At 46.7% G+C, this 15,378-nt stretch overlaps 5 protein-coding genes across 5 annotated transcripts; 4 read left to right on the top strand and 1 right to left on the bottom strand.

Moving 5' to 3' along the window:
• Positions 1 to 3,501: 3,501 nt before the first annotated feature.
• Positions 3,502 to 5,676, top strand: K444DRAFT_666198 (uncharacterized protein). The gene is made up of 6 exons (XM_024887161.1): positions 3,502 to 3,847; positions 3,896 to 3,939; positions 3,995 to 4,173; positions 4,225 to 4,820; positions 4,884 to 5,057; positions 5,123 to 5,676. Exons 1-6 carry the CDS (start codon positions 3,527 to 3,529, stop codon positions 5,543 to 5,545), a joined length of 1,737 nt encoding a protein of 578 aa, XP_024733514.1. The 5' UTR covers positions 3,502 to 3,526; the 3' UTR covers positions 5,546 to 5,676.
• A 2,532-nt stretch (positions 5,677 to 8,208) lies between these two features.
• On the top strand, positions 8,209 to 9,156 carry K444DRAFT_536246 (carbohydrate esterase family 1 protein; the record flags this gene model as incomplete). The annotated part of the gene is made up of 2 exons (XM_024875359.1): positions 8,209 to 8,321; positions 8,388 to 9,156. 2 exons carry the CDS (start codon positions 8,209 to 8,211, stop codon positions 9,154 to 9,156), a joined length of 882 nt encoding a protein of 293 aa, XP_024733513.1.
• An 879-nt stretch (positions 9,157 to 10,035) lies between these two features.
• On the top strand, positions 10,036 to 12,085 carry K444DRAFT_694259 (uncharacterized protein). Its single transcript, XM_024887858.1, has one exon. It carries the CDS (start codon positions 10,351 to 10,353, stop codon positions 11,950 to 11,952), a length of 1,602 nt encoding a protein of 533 aa, XP_024733512.1. The 5' UTR covers positions 10,036 to 10,350; the 3' UTR covers positions 11,953 to 12,085.
• K444DRAFT_595251 (DUF962-domain-containing protein) lies at positions 12,008 to 13,439 on the bottom strand. The gene is made up of 3 exons (XM_024878387.1): positions 13,172 to 13,439; positions 13,039 to 13,122; positions 12,008 to 12,983 (listed from the first exon to the last, which is right to left on the bottom strand). Exons 1-3 carry the CDS (start codon positions 13,202 to 13,204, stop codon positions 12,501 to 12,503), a joined length of 600 nt encoding a protein of 199 aa, XP_024733511.1. The 5' UTR covers positions 13,205 to 13,439; the 3' UTR covers positions 12,008 to 12,500.
• A 176-nt stretch (positions 13,440 to 13,615) lies between these two features.
• K444DRAFT_616467 (uncharacterized protein) lies at positions 13,616 to 14,999 on the top strand. The gene is made up of 5 exons (XM_024880929.1): positions 13,616 to 13,746; positions 13,801 to 14,313; positions 14,369 to 14,449; positions 14,498 to 14,667; positions 14,716 to 14,999. Exons 2-5 carry the CDS (start codon positions 14,065 to 14,067, stop codon positions 14,732 to 14,734), a joined length of 519 nt encoding a protein of 172 aa, XP_024733510.1. The 5' UTR covers positions 13,616 to 13,746; positions 13,801 to 14,064; the 3' UTR covers positions 14,735 to 14,999.
• Positions 15,000 to 15,378: the final 379 nt, after the last annotated feature.

Below are 15,378 nucleotides of genomic sequence, written 5' to 3'. Positions count from 1 at the left end.
AATCGGGCGCTACGATTGGTCAATCGGCCTTCCGATTAATTAATCGTAGCTCCCATTAATCAATAGGAAATGGAATACGATTCGCAAGCCACAGTGGGTCCCGATTGATTAATAAGGGGGCCGATTAATCAATCGAATGGCCGATTGATTAATCGGGTAATATTGGGGTTTCGGGGCTAAGGAGGCTAAAATCCTTTAGTTCTCAGTATATAATAATATATCCTCAAGACTAATGGCTGAAACCCTTTAGTTCTCAGTATATAATAATATATCCTTAAGACTAATGGCTGAAACCCTTTAGTTCTCAGTATATAATAGGGGTAAAGACACTTCTCTAGAGCTTCTAGATATATATAGGGCCTCTGCTCCCTTTTTACTACCTAGATATAGTTTATAGTATATAGTTTATAGTACAAGCACCTACTTTCCAAGTATAATTACTAATTCTATATATCTCCTAATTAATTACCTTACTTCTAATATATCTCTTTTAACCCTTTATTTATCTCTAGCCCTATATATACCTTATTAACATATCTATAGCCGAGCAGAGTAATATTTTAATATTACTATACCAGAAGTACATTTCTCTAATACTTAGTTTTTGCCCTCCCCTATTACTAAAGACCCTACTAATAATTAGTCCGCTAAAGACGAAGCTATATAGGATTAAAGGCTTACTAAGGGCGGTAGTAGGAAAATTCTTACTACTAGGAAGCATATGGATATTAGATAGTAGTTACAAAATCCTGATATTTTACTCCCTAGTAGAATAAAAGTAGAGAAGCACTACCAGGCTAATATTAAGTACGAATCCCAATTATACGAGCTTCAGGATAATCAGGTATATTATAAGGAATACTATAATACCCGCCGTAATAAGATTATTCCAGCCCGGTATACCCTTTACTATAATAATGCCTTTGAGGTTTTGACTACTATTTATAAGAAATTAATATATACAGGTAAGTACCCCTTGAATTTACTAATTTTTATACTAATAACCTATATAATAGTCTTTAATACTATATTTGAGTATATAAGACGTATTTGGTATAGCCTATCCTGTAATAACTATACTTGGATAAGTGCCCGCTATACTTACTATAATAAGGAAAAGGCTTAGAAGAATCCTAAGGGGATTATACCTATCTAATCTCATTATCCTGGCGAGCGTATAGTTCTGGATTTAATAGATTTTCATATAAGTATCCCTTAAGTCATATGATTTACCCCTATATTCCTGTATTTCCTGTATTTCCTGCATTTCGTACATTTCATACGTTTTTAAGCTTTTCCTGCGATTTTCGCAATTCCTGTAATTTTCGTAAATTCCGAACCTTTTTATTCACATTTTATTAATACTATAGTATTACTATTACTAATACTATTATAGTATGATCGGGACGGAGAATATATATAGATCTGGTAATTGAAATGCCACTTTTCCAAGTTCGTATAGATCCGTAGGCTTAAGGCTAAGACTATAGACGAAGCTGCAGACAAGCTTATTAAATAGCTAAATAATAATAGGTATATTTCCATTTTAGCCTGTAATAATAGGGGTGAGTTTAAGGGGAAAGTAATTAAGATTTACAAGAAGAGAGGGATAAAGATTATTTATAGATAAGCTTATTATCCTTAATCTCAGGGCTCTATTAAAGTGGCTAATTAAATCTTTAAAAAACGACTACGGGCCGTACGAGCGAATACTAGTATCTAATTATAGATATAGTTACTTCCTTTAATCACATGGGTAATTAATACCATAGCTATACTAGCTCTTCCTAAGGGAAATATACCATACGAGGTCTGGTTTGGACGAAAGCCACCTACTGATTTCCTAGACCATAAGGAGAGTGCTCGCCGTATACATATGGCCCTAGGGGCTATAGGGCCTATAGAAGGTACTACTAAGAGTAGCGCTTCTAGAAAGGATGGAAAGGATAGAGAGAATAGAGAGAATAGAGAGAATAGAGAGAATGGAAAGAATAGAGAGGATGGAGAGAATAGCTTTTTCGTAGATAAGGAAGCAGAACAGGAGGAAGTAGCTGAGGAGATGATTTTATCTGAGCTAACTAGGAGGGTTGCGGAGTATATAAGAAAACAGAAGGAGAATATGGTAAAGAGAGCGAATTCCAAAGCTCTTGAATATAATATTCAAGAGATTATAACCCTCCAGATCCCAAAGCAATACAGATTCGGTACGGAAATGGCTAGAATTCCAGTAAGAGTTCTGGAAAAGACTCCAAAGGTATATAGTTTATAAGCCTTACTTTTAATAAAAGCTAATTAAAATAGGGCTACCGCTTAGCTACTAAGTATGGCGAGCTTACTACTATCTGGCCATATAGTGCCCTCAATAAAATCACCTCCTAATTAACTTATCCTGATTTACCTACTACTGGTATAACCCACAAGAGGGATAAAATCACCCTCCCTAAAGCGGTAGCAAAGGAGAATAATCGTGGTTCAATTGCATTAGTTCAGAAGGCTAGAAGAGCATCTGAGAGAGCAAAGAAGAGAGTAGCTAAGGAGCAAGCACGTAAGAATGGAGCTAGAGAAGGAGGAGAATCAGGTGATCAAGTGGAGGGGAGGGTACCAAAAAGGGCTAGGGTAGCTATAGGAGCGCCTAGACGTAGTAGGAGGCATGTATAGTAAAGCTTTTGCTATTCCCGAGACCTCAATATTAGCCGATTAATCAATCGGCCCCCTTATTAATTAATCGGGACCCACTGTGGCTTGCGAATCGTATTCCATTTCCTATTGATCAATGGGAGCTACGATTGATTAATCGGAAGGCCGATTGACCAATCGTAGCGCCCGATTGGTAAACCGCTCGTATTGACGAACGGGCGTGAACAGAGGGACTCCGGGTACCATGGCAAGACCATGTCGCGAAACTCAACGACATTCAGCCTCTCTTCCCAGGTGCGCACCACCCGCATAGTCTGGGACATCTTTTGGTCCTGCATCTTCACAGTCTTTGCCTGCACTTAAATCAAACGCCCAACCAACTGGATCTCAATTTGAGACGATTGTTACTGAACACTACGATTTTGGCGCATGCGGCTATTGAAATTGTGAAGGTGGTGGCTGTGTCACGAGGCTGGAAGACCTAAATTTAGCAGTTTGATGATTCAGCCCTTTCCACCAATGTTTACGCTTTTGAGACATAGGGAGTACATTGTGCTCATCGTTGTAGTAAGTATGAAAGACATCCGATCCGTGGTAAAAGAGTCAAAGATGGGGCGGTTTGGATTTTCTGTCGGTGCGGCGATGTGAGGCAAAAGAACCAATATTGCGACACGGGGCCCTGCATGCCAATAATGCACACCGCGCAGCTAGACCCAACTCCACCAAAGAGGCGCAATGTTCGAGTATCTCTCCTTGCCTGCTTTAACCCGAAAAATTGCAGTGGCTGAGGCTGTGCAATCTCTCTTTCTCTACAAAAGAGAGCTGTTTGTCCGTCCTCCGATTTCCTCCGTCCACTCTCTGCTGCGTTTTTTCGCCTCCTCCTTAGAATATGGGCGGGTATCCCATTAGAAAGGCAGCGCTTATACCCCCTTCAAGTGCTTCAGTAACTATACCCCCTTCGAGTACTTCGGTAACTATATCTTTTTCGAGTGCTTCAGAAACTACACCTTCGTCGAGCACTTCAACAACGCGAACTATCCCCAACGACCTCTATGGATTTCATTTCGACAGATTCGTCGAAGATAAGTCAAATTTCCTACCTCAAAATAGGCATCGCACGATAGAAATAGAGGAGTCGGCAGATGGCTCGAAATTGAGCCTATCGGAAAAGGAAATTTCGGAATCGGAGATCTCTAGCTGGCTCCATCAGGTAAGCATAACCATCTTAGACTAAATAGGGTCTCACAAATTGCTATAGGCCCCAAAAGGCAATGGAAATTCAAGAACAAGAGTTCGGCTGCTGTAAGTTTGAGGCCTGAGATCCAAGATGTCTTGACTGCTAACATAGTGCCGATAGACATTTTAGCCCTCGGGAGGACTTTCAAGCTTTCAGACCTCTACCTGTCTCATCGGATACCTTTGAGCAAGTGTTCGAAGCCTTTAGGTTGCCTCGGGTTTTCCTTCGAGTCCTACTCTCGAATCTCCCCTTTGCAATGCGGTTCACCCCAAAACACGACGGGAAATCTGAAGGATCAGGTATGACTAGCCATGAAACGAATTTGTAGCATCGACTGAAAGTTAAATCAGTTGGTTTGATTCTACGAACTGATGCGTTTTCGTTCGCTCAATACGGCCTCTGTCTCGTATATGATCCAGCTACAGAATGCATCAGCGGACTGTGCATCGGACTCCGCACCGGTGAATACAAGCAGTTTCTTCTCTACCTGAAGGGCTCGCTACACTATGCAACCAACTACATGATATTACCCATGGTTTTTGTAGACTTTATGGGCCACATGACTGCACGTTGGTTGACTTACAACCGACTTAGCCTCCTGGCCATTGCGAACTCGAAAGAGATAAATGTTCGAGAGGCTCAAGACAATCGCGGCCTTCGACCCGATCTGAAGCTTGATTTGGACACAGCCACCAGAAAGCTTACATTCCTGAATGACGAGTATGCTATTACTGAATCTATTTCAAAGACTCAGATTCGGTTCCTTGATCTCATCGAGGAGATGGTGGGTGAGCAACAGAAGGCTTCCGGGGCGGGGTCAACAGTTTGGGGTCTCCTCGGAGCAGATGCATTTCAAGAAGAGATCGCCTTTCTGAGGCAAACATTTCACTCTGCACTGCAGAATATTGAGAGAGACAGACAGAATATCCAAGGTTTAGCACAAACGGTATAGTCCACAGACAGGAATGTGCGAACATGAGGATGAAATGGCACTAACAAGTTTTGATAGACATACTGCCTTATTGCACAGAAAGAGAGCCGTCAGAATTTGGTCATCGCTAGAGCTTCCAGTAAAATAGCGGACGAGTCGAGAAAAGTTGCTATTTGGACTCGAAGAGATAGCACTGATATGCGGATAATCACTGTTATCACCATGCTGTTCCTCCCCGGCACTTTTACTGCGGTATGATTCTTCTGTCCAAACGGATCCTCCAAGCAGATATTTAGACGCATACTGACTTATTCCAGACGCTTCTTGGGTCGAGCTTCTTCAACTTCAAACCAGCAGAAGACTCAAGTATTGTCTCAGCGTGGTCATGGCTCTATTGGGTCATCACAGTGATTTTGACCGCAGCTGTAATGGTTGGCTGGTTCTTCGTTTCTCGTGTGCAGAACAAGAAAATGAAAAAGCAACTAGGGAACGACAATGGAGGCACTGAACTACACAGTCTCCACGCACATGCTATCACAGGCTTCTGGACCTCACGCGGAGATTCAGCAATATGGGATGAGCGTCCAGTCAGAGCTGAGGAAACCGGTTCTCATGAATCTGTCCGTGGGTTCGAGGCACCAGATACACAGTGCGGGGGTGGATGCGGGGGTGGATGCGGGACGGGATGCGGTGGTGCAGGATGTGGGGGAGGTTGCGGAAGCGGAAGTTGTGGTGCTTGATGCCAGTATTTATCCCTTCATCGGTTCAAAATATCCATTTAAATAAAGGCTGTGCAACTGATTTATTTCCTGAAGTGTTAAATTATCAGATGTGTTGCTGGACATAAGTAATTGAGGCCGCCTAAGTTCGTCAAGTTGCCGGTGCTCCTCTGGTCAGTCAAATGAGGTAAAGCTGGCAAGCTATGGGCGGTCAGATCTTAGCAAGGCCGATCTTATTCTCTTAAGTTGCAATATGGATTTGACGGCCATCTGTTAGACACTGCCTGAGAAGTGGTAACTCTCTAAACTCCAAACGGATGTCCACCCTCAGCTCAGGTTAAAGCAGCAATTGCTCGCGTCCGCAGACTAGAACGGAACCAGCGAAAGGGAGAATTAATCCTGAACCTATGGGCATCCGCATACGCGAGATCGCAAACTTTTCCCTGGATTTTGTCCCCGCGGACTTGCCGGTATGCTGTTCTAAGCTTCTCCACGTCTTCGCACATACTTCGATTTTAATCTCAAAGACCCAAACCTACACGCTATGTTCTTCGAAGGCAACTACCGCTTCACTGTCACCGTGACCGCAATCTACGCCCCTGGACAGGGCAATGGAAAACTTTGGATTTTTGCTTGGGAGTGATGGAAGTGTCCATGCTGCATCTTAAGGCTTCTTTGCTTGTAACAGTATATTGAATGGAGGGGATCAGTCCTCTCTGAAGTAGGGTGTTTTCAAGAGCGATGGACGCGCACCGGATGAATGTGTTGCTGTCAAGTTGGTCCAGAATGGTCCTGGGTACTACAAGGAAATAGGGGCAAGCGCAGATCTAGGACATGGAATAACTTCAAACGGATTCCAGGGGATTATATGGAAGTGGTTGGGAGGGTGCGAGGAAGCTGTTCACGATTAGAGACATATCGGCTTTTTCCACTTCCCAACATGTGGGGGATATGGTCTCTAATGTATCCTTCCAGAGTCCGACTCTGTTATCAATTACATAAGCTTGATATATATTTCTTGAGATATTCTTATATTGCCAATAGGTTAATCGTGCCTATGGAACTAAGTCAACCTGATCTTCTTGTCCTTTGGACCCTTGAAACCGTTAACCAACCTAGACATTTTAACTTTCTCTCCATTCCAAACCGGAAGTCCTGGAATATCGTAAACCTATCGAAACAATTAGCCAGAGCCCCGCCAAACTTGTACCGTACATCCCGTCCTGATTTAAGTCCAGAAAGCTGGAAATAAAGGCTGTCGAGTATTGAAGAGAGCACTCACAGTGGAATTTGTCACCCCAGGAGCGTAAACATTAATGTTGATCTCCGGTTCTAAAAATCATCAGTATGCTATCGTTTCAACATAAAAAAAAACAGCTCACGGTCCATAGAATACACCCCGGGGACCTTCGCCAAGCACGCCTTCTCTGGCTCTGGGTCCCATTGCCCGTGACCGTCAAATGCGCACACTGTGGATACCACTGCGGTTTATTCACGATATGCAACGCAATTATTTCCTGCCGAATCAAATAATTCCCCGGCTTCAAAGTAGCTGGAATCGTCTCCGTCCACAACTCAGGAGTTCCAACCCAATTCTCTCCTCCCCAATATCTTTTGTCCCCACATTCCTTCTTGTATCGTACCGCTGATGAGACCCCGTTGTGCGATCTTAAACCAGTTGCCCTGAGAGGCGTTGAAAGTCCTCAGTCTGCGCCACAGTTTGCCATTCAGAGAACCATTGGCCCGACGGTGTGCAGCCAGTAGTAGTACACTGCTGTTATGTTATCTCCTGCTCGGATGGGTACCGAGGAGGGTGCTGGATCTCCAGGGCAGTTGCACATAATTGAAATGTTGTCTGGTTGGAATATCGGATTGATTGATGTCCGTTTTCGTTGAATAAGCCACGGCTGGCCATTCTGTAACCCTCCTGGTGTATCTGGATCATATCTCCAAGCGATTCGCCGGGCTCAAAGTATCAAGACAAACCCAGAGGTAACACAACTTTGAAAGTGTTCAAACGTACGTTGCGTACCCACCATACCACACTCCATCCACCGTATAATTCGAAGTCCCACCATGCGCAACACACCCCAAAAGTCCCACAACAAGAAGAAATTGATTCATTTTGGCTCAGTTCATTCGAGGGAGATCAAGATAATAAATCCATCAAAGGCAAGATACTCCACCTGTCGGGATAAATACCAGAAGTGGGGTCCGCCTTCTCTCCTCCTGCCACCCCATCCGATTCGTCACGCAGCAATAAAATCGGTATCTCCAGGCACCTCGGTGACATAAATCTTCCTTCCACACGACGCATCCGAATTGAGTGGTCACCTCCTGGAAAAGGGACTTGCTCGTTTCAATCATAACGCCTCAATTAACATTTTACGGGGCAGAGTAATATGGGGTTTCAGCCGCATGTGTTTGGCGGGGTTTGTGTGGACTCAGGGGCTCGGCTATTTGGCTGTGGGGAAGGGAAAGCTTGATGTGCGTTTTAGCCTATGGGGTATAAGTATGTCTACTATTGAGGTTTAATATACAATGAAGGGGATGGCTGGCTTTTGAAGAGGAGGCCACGTATGGAACTTTGCTTGAGCAGGAATATAATGGACTGGAGGCCCACCTGGCAGACATAAGGGTCTACTTTGTTGGTTCTCAACTGAGTGGGCTTTATCAGCAACAAAATGCGCTTTTCTAGAGTCTTTGGAGCGCTGGTGCTGTCGGGAAGTGCTGTGTTGGCAGCAACTTTGACTCAAGTTAGCAATTATGGTGGAAGTGCAACTTCAAAAGCTCAGATGTAAGCTTGAAATCCCCCGTGATAAATCCAGATCTCAAGCATTGACACTAATCACTACTTTCGAAGGTGGATCTACGTCCCCGACAACGTAAAGGCAAACCCAGCACTTGTTGTAGTGATCCACTCCTGCCAATCCTCAGCCCAATCATACTTCAGAAACTCCTTGATTCCGTGGGCACAAGGCTCCGACAAAGGGGGGTACATCACCCTCTGGCCAAGCAGCCCTAATAGCGGAGGCTGCTGGGATGTATCTTCCAAATCATCTCTCAGCCGCAATGGAGGCGGAGACTCAAACGCCATTGCGAATATGGTTACATACGCCATTCCCAAGTACAGCGTCAATCCTTCGCGGGTTTATGTGACTGGAGGTTCTTCCGGAGCAATGACGAGCAACGTCCTCGCCGCCAGCTACCCTGAAATGTTCGTCGCCGCATCCCTCTACTCGGGGGTCCCAGCAGGATGCTTCGTTGGAGAGGGAGTCGATCAATGGAACAGTACCTGCACGCACGGTCAGTCCATCGACACTGCAGAGAAATGGGGAGACACAGCACGCGCGATGAACCCAGGCTACAGTGGCACTCGCCAAAAGATGCAAGTCTGGCATGGTTCTGTAGATACTACAATCAGCCCGAACAATTATATGGAGGAGATTAAGCAGTGGACGAATGTGTTTGGTGTGAGTACGACTGCTACGGCTGAAAAGGCAGATCATCCGGAGAAGAATTATAAGATGAGTGATTATGGGCCGAATGTGGAAGGGATCTATGCGACGGGAGTTGGGCACTCGGTTCCTGCACACTTGGCGGCGAGTGAGGCGTGGTTTGGACTTCCGTAAGGTAAAGATGGATAATGGATGACGAAGGCGGTTGGAATCTGTATATAGGCGGTTGGAATCTGTATATATGTGACCTTGCACTGTATTTATTCCGACGGAGAGAAACGTATCAAACATTCACATGGAGGGATGGTGGAAAAGTCAAAACGAAAGATGATGAAATTGGAGCTGACCAGCTGCGAATGCTCGACCTCAGGCGATATTGAACTTCTTGTTCCTCCAAAACCTCCTCACATCCTCGTCGAATCTCTTCTCTCGCTTCAAATAGAACTCTTTCTTCCTATCCAACCTTCCCTTCGCACACCTTTTAACATCACCCATATCACCGCAACGGACCATCGACCGCTAAAACAGGCCCTGGACTCAATATCCTTAAACTTAATTTCTCCCTCCTCCTTCAAAGTCACCTTCTTGCCGGTCCGATTGTACGGCCTTGCCTTCACTTCAACCTCTCCATCTAATCCGAGACTCGCGTACATGACATTCTGATACTTGGTGTCTTGTCAGGACCTCACAGTACCCATTGCAGAAGCGGTACTTTCGTAGGATTGCGGTACTTAAAAGTACAACTTGAGCGTTGACTATATCACGGAAAGAGTCTTGCGCCAATTACAATCCCCTGGATGACACTTTTAACGAGGAAGGAACAGTCCAGCTGAGGTGTTGTAAACGCAACATTGGAATGCTCGGCAACGCAACAACAGCATTCCTCAATATCAAAACAAGGCACGAGAACCAATTATTCATTCCCACACATTATGCGGCCACCCGACATCCCATAGAACAAGTGAGAGAAGTCGAGGTCACGTGTATTATACGGGTCTACGCTCAGGGGCTATGTTTTGACGACAAAGGAGACTGCTGAGGGAACGTAGTCCACTCGTTTTCAAGAAAGTAGCTCTTTCATGTTAATTCTAATAGTAATTACTGTAGAATAGCCACTTGATATCCTTCATGAATAGCCTCAAGCAATTGAAACCATCGAAAGGAATTTTCACGCATAACTCAACGGAACGGTTCTCCTTAGAACAGGCGGGACCCCACGATGGAAGCACAACAAAGCCCCCAAGAAGAACAATTGCCTTCTTGTCACTCTCTTCTTGCTCAAAGGAAGCTTTATCTTGCCAACAATGAAAATATGTCCCTCTTTCTGTAGAGGGCAAACACAGAACAAGATGCCGCTGGAAAGTTTATATGCACACGAACAATCCCTTTATGCCTTTCCGCAAACTGCTCATACTTCTCACAATTCTTCTACCAGTATCCCGACGCTTCCTCATACAAGGAATCACACAAGCGTACACAATCCCAGACTCACCACAAACAACCATCAAAATGTGCGTCAGAATCACAACATGGGCTTGCGACTGCAAGAAGGAAGAGCTCGAAGAGTGCAGATGGTATCGACAAGCAGAAAGTGATGCAAGAAAGGAGAAGGAAAAGAGAGGCTTCTGGAAGTCCATCTTTCACAGTGCTTGCAAAATTGTCTGCCCCTTCCCAGCTGGCAGAATACATCACCAGTATCACATCTGCCCGGGGTGCACAGCGCGGAGGGAGGCCGAAGAAGAAGGACTGCGCCACCGATTGCTCAGAAGAGCAGAGCGGGAGAGGCGAAGGCAGGACGGAGAATCAGAAGCCAGATCCCAGAAAGAAACCGAACGCAGGCGTTTGGAAACAAAATGGGGATGGGTCTGTGAGGCTTGTAGAACGGAAGGTAGGGTCGTTCAGTGCTACCAGAGAAAACCGCATGACGGACCTTGCTGTGCAAGAGGTGCTGATGAGTTCGCGGAGTGGGAGAAAATACAAGGGTACCATTCCTCTGATCCACGTCCCCCTTCTCGAGCTCCACGAGCTGACCCTCCCAGAGAGCCCAGAGCCACTCGGGAAAATATGTTCTCACATCCCAAGATTGATGACAAGGGCGCAAGAGACAACAGACGGGACCCTGACAACGAGAGTCTTGAACCACACCTTGTGGCTGCTGTTGGGCTGATGTCGGGAATGAATCCAAGATTCATGGGAACGGACCCTTCTCCACCACCACTGCCGCCGCCACAGCCATACTATGAAAATCCTGGTATCGACTTGGATCGATGGGGAGGAGCACGAAGGACTGATCATGGGAGCTACCCAGCGCCAAGTGCACCACCGGACGACCCGCTTCCATGGAAGCCGCTGAGAACGAAACATAGCCAGGTAAAAACAGTTCCAGCGACAAGGTCAACACCGGCGAACTTCTCCAGGCCCGCAGAGGCTCCACGAAACCGCTCGGTCCGAAGAGAGCCGTCATTGCCCCCACGCCCACAACTTCGACATGAGAATAGGAAGATCTCGGGTTTGACAGCACCATCGACACCATTGAGAAAGCCTGTTGCGGCTTCAGGTTCATCAAAAAAGAATGTCGCTACATCAGGCTCCTCAAAATCATCAAAAACATTCAAGAAGGCCACCCCCACTTCACCCCAATCAAACTCGTCGAAAAAGACCGCGTCAAATCCACCAACCTCAATGAAGGAGCCAACCCCTACGGGCAGCAGATACCACACTAAAGCATTACAAGATGGTCGTCGCTTGAGCCGAACGTCATCACGAGGACCACCGATCCCAACACCCGACGGAAACGGCATCTCGCCGTTCTCGTCACCAGTGAGCAACAACTCATCCGTATCTTCTATGAGTAGCCATCCACTGAGATCAGTGGGAAGTACTATGGGTGAGCTGTATCTTGAGATAGATGATATGATGGATTGTTTCTCGGAGCCAGATGAGGACCCACCGGCAAGACGTTGGCACTAGCGTCGGCGGTGGGTACAGTATCACGATCAACTTGGGCGTACGGCGTACAGGGGAAGAGAAGAGGGCGAGAGATTAAGATAGAGTAATGCAAATTGAAACTGTCATTTGTACAACTCAAACGCTTCTCGTACCTTCCAAAAATTGGAAATGTGACTTGAATGAATCGAATCCCATAACAGAACTCCTAGAGAAGTCCCGTCTAATTCTGAGAATGAAAGCCGCCTATAAGTAACGTATCGTGTCGTTGTCATCCATCAGGGCGTTGAATGCGCAACTATATCATGAGAATTGAAAACGCCTCGCACCTCATTTCCATGCTGACTCACTTCTTTCCCCATACCGTAGCTTACTGCTGTGTATTATATGCATCGCTTGTGCTGATCACTCACATTATTTCCAGGCTTCCCAGGCTTCACATAAATCGCCCAGCTCATCATTCTTTCCCTCTCCCGTGAACTGATCCATCCGTTTTGCCCCATAATCTGTTGTCCAATCCCGCAGCCCATATATCCAGGCCCGCCCAGTGGTGATATGGTTCAGGATCGATCCTAATTTGCCTTGCCATTCTTCACATCACCATTTGCTTGTTTCCCCTCCTTCTCGGCCTTAACCTTCTTAATCTCCTTCTCCACAGCCTCACTAACTCTTTTTTGCAACTCAGGTCGATATCCAAAGTGGAACAAAGCTTCCATAAAAACGAAGAACGGAGCTAGGACCAAAGCTTGAACAAGGTTATCCAGCAGCGCCGGCGCACGACCCTCGTATACTCCATGTCCGACGAATTGTGCAATCCAAGCAACAATTTGAACACCGATGGCAATCTTGTTGATCGCTGAAGGCATGGTAGTTGTAAGGTGGTTGGCGTAGGCTGCCCAGCCAATGATTAGGGGCAGGAGTGCGGAGCCGGCGACCGGTTCGAGGAGGATATAGAAGCCGCTATAGAGTATTGCTCCTATCGTTCCGAGGTTGAGAGGTAGGTTTGGGATGGTGAGCCATTCTGGCAGAGGGATGAGCGTGGGAGAATTGGTTGCCTGGTTCTGGTCAGTTTCTGTCCATGGGTTGATGGAAAAGGCCGGGGGAACAAACCAAAAGTATCGCAAATGCCAGAATCAGAGGCACGCAGGTCATATGGATGCCGATATTGACGGGATTGTGGTGGTAGGCGCCATACTGTTGTCGATTAGCAAGTGCCGGCGGGTCTCGGTCGATGCCAACTCACAAAGCGCAATTGCTTTTCGAGGTCGAGAGACATGTTGAGGTGATGGTGGGGAGGGAGGTAGCTGTTCCTTCGTAGAAGCGGAGGGTTCTTGCTGATGGTGGAATGCGGATGCGGGGGATGTCAGAGAGGCCGTAGCTGCCGCAGAATCATCACTGATGTGAGACCTCAGTTGGAGATGTGGTGACGACGAAGTCTTTATGGGGTAGCTGGAGAAGGAGTGGCCGTTGTTCGGGCCAGAAAGTCAAATCAGGTCATTGCATGTGCGCTGGATAATGGCTGGCGTTTTGCCTCGGGCGCAATCCACTGCATGATGATCCCTGTGCACGGTGAACCATTGTGGCGGCCGCTAGTGACCAGAGCTACACTTCCCCTGTGCACTTCTCAGCACCAACAATAAAATACGGAGATTCTTAGCGCAACTGCTTTCACAACATCCCTTTGTCTCGCCGGCGACCAAGTCCACAGTCCTCGTCCACAGACCGAACGCAGCATCGACTACCTTTGTGTGCGCTCTGTGACAACCCCAGAGCAGCGCCAGAGCGTCCAGTCTTTGCAAAGCCATTCTTTTGAGCAGTGTACGTCATGTTGCTAACCCAGCGCTTCAAGGCGTTCTGGACTGATAACTGCAGAACTACTCAGTGATCGAGCGCATCATATCTACAGGACTCGGGCAGCTCGTGCGACTCAGGGCGTGGTATTTATGGGGTTGGAGGAGTGCGTTGAGGACCAGAGGCGCGAGTGATTCGCCCTCGAGCAAATTCCAGAGCCTCACTCAACTTTTGCCCCAGCGGCGCAAGTCAATATATTACCCCTCGACCTAGCATCTTCGAGATCGTAAACCTTCGCCAAGCAAAACCTCGCGCAAAGAGCAGCGCTTGCGAGTCTCGCCCACCATGTTCTTCCTCTACAACCTCGAGCGGCAGGTTACACTGCACCCGTCGTATTTTGGCCGGAACATGCACGAGTTGGTCACAGGGAAGCTCTTGAAAGATGTGGAGGGTACATGCACGGGTCGATACTTTATAATTACAATCATGGATACTTTCAATATCTCTGAAGGACGAATTCTCCCCGGGAGCGGCTTGGCTGAGTTCACGGTTGGATACCGTGCAGTTGTTTGGAGGCCTTTCAAAGGCGAGACCGTGAGCTTCCGGTTGGAACGATGGCTTCTTGTGCTTTGCTCATATTTTGTGCTAGGTTGATGCCATCGTCACCTCCGTCAATAAGATGGGCTTCTTCGCTGATGCTGGCCCTCTGCCACTTTTCGTATCGTCACATGTGAGCACCAAGTCTCGAGGTGGAGAACAAAGCTAACATTAAGATCAGCTCATCCCTCCAGATATCAAATTTGACCCGAACGCGACTCCTCCCCAGTTCACGAACAATGAGGACTCGGTAATCGAGGTCGGCACCCACGTCCGAGTCAAATTGATCGGCACGAGGGCAGAAGTCGGCGGAATGTATGCGATTGCCAGCATCAAGGAGGATTACCTTGGGTACGTGTTCCGCGGATGGTTCACTGCCTTATACTGACCCCTGGTTAGCTGCTTGCAAGGCTCTTGATTCTGCCCCAAAATAGAATGGTGTTTGCACTTCGAGCAAAAATTCCCAAAATGTATACCATCGACGCAGGTCCTGGAAAGTTCGATTTTCTTCGACGCCGGGTCCAACTGTCTGTCATAGACGGGGTCTACCCGAGCCCTAACTCAACGAATCCTCAAACGAATGCGAGCGCTTTGCGCCGCAAAAATGTGAATAATTGACTTTCGAGAACGAAAAAAAGACTAGACATTTTCGCAAAGAATGGACAACATTTGACCGTGACCGACCGCATTTCCCATTCTGAAAGTGAATTTGTGTTTTCTTTTGTGGGAGTCGAGATCTCCTTTCTAACTAAGGTTGAGATTAAGTTTAGCTCACCCGCCTCGACGACCCAGAGATATACAACCGTGGATATGTCCTTTTTGTTCCCACTTGAGCGTCATAGTCAAATTTTCTCTTCTCCATTGGGTTCAGCGTACGGGTTACCTCTCGTTGCCCTACGTCCGTCTTCCCATAAACTCTCACAGATGGTTGACGCGCAACAGCGAATATGGTACTTTCATATAAAAGCTACTAGAGTCGCCCATCCCTTCGTGCGTTTCTCTCCTCTCCATTTCACACACTAACACCCAAGCAATCGCGTCTCCTTTAATTCAGCTCCGTTT

The sequence above is a fragment of the Hyaloscypha bicolor genome (genome assembly GCF_002865645.1).
Source record: "Hyaloscypha bicolor E unplaced genomic scaffold K444scaffold_118, whole genome shotgun sequence".
NCBI classification, from domain to species: Eukaryota; Fungi; Ascomycota; class Leotiomycetes; order Helotiales; family Hyaloscyphaceae; genus Hyaloscypha; species Hyaloscypha bicolor.
The sequence above is the reverse complement of the archived record's forward strand: the minus strand, read 5'-3'. Positions and strand labels throughout refer to the sequence as shown.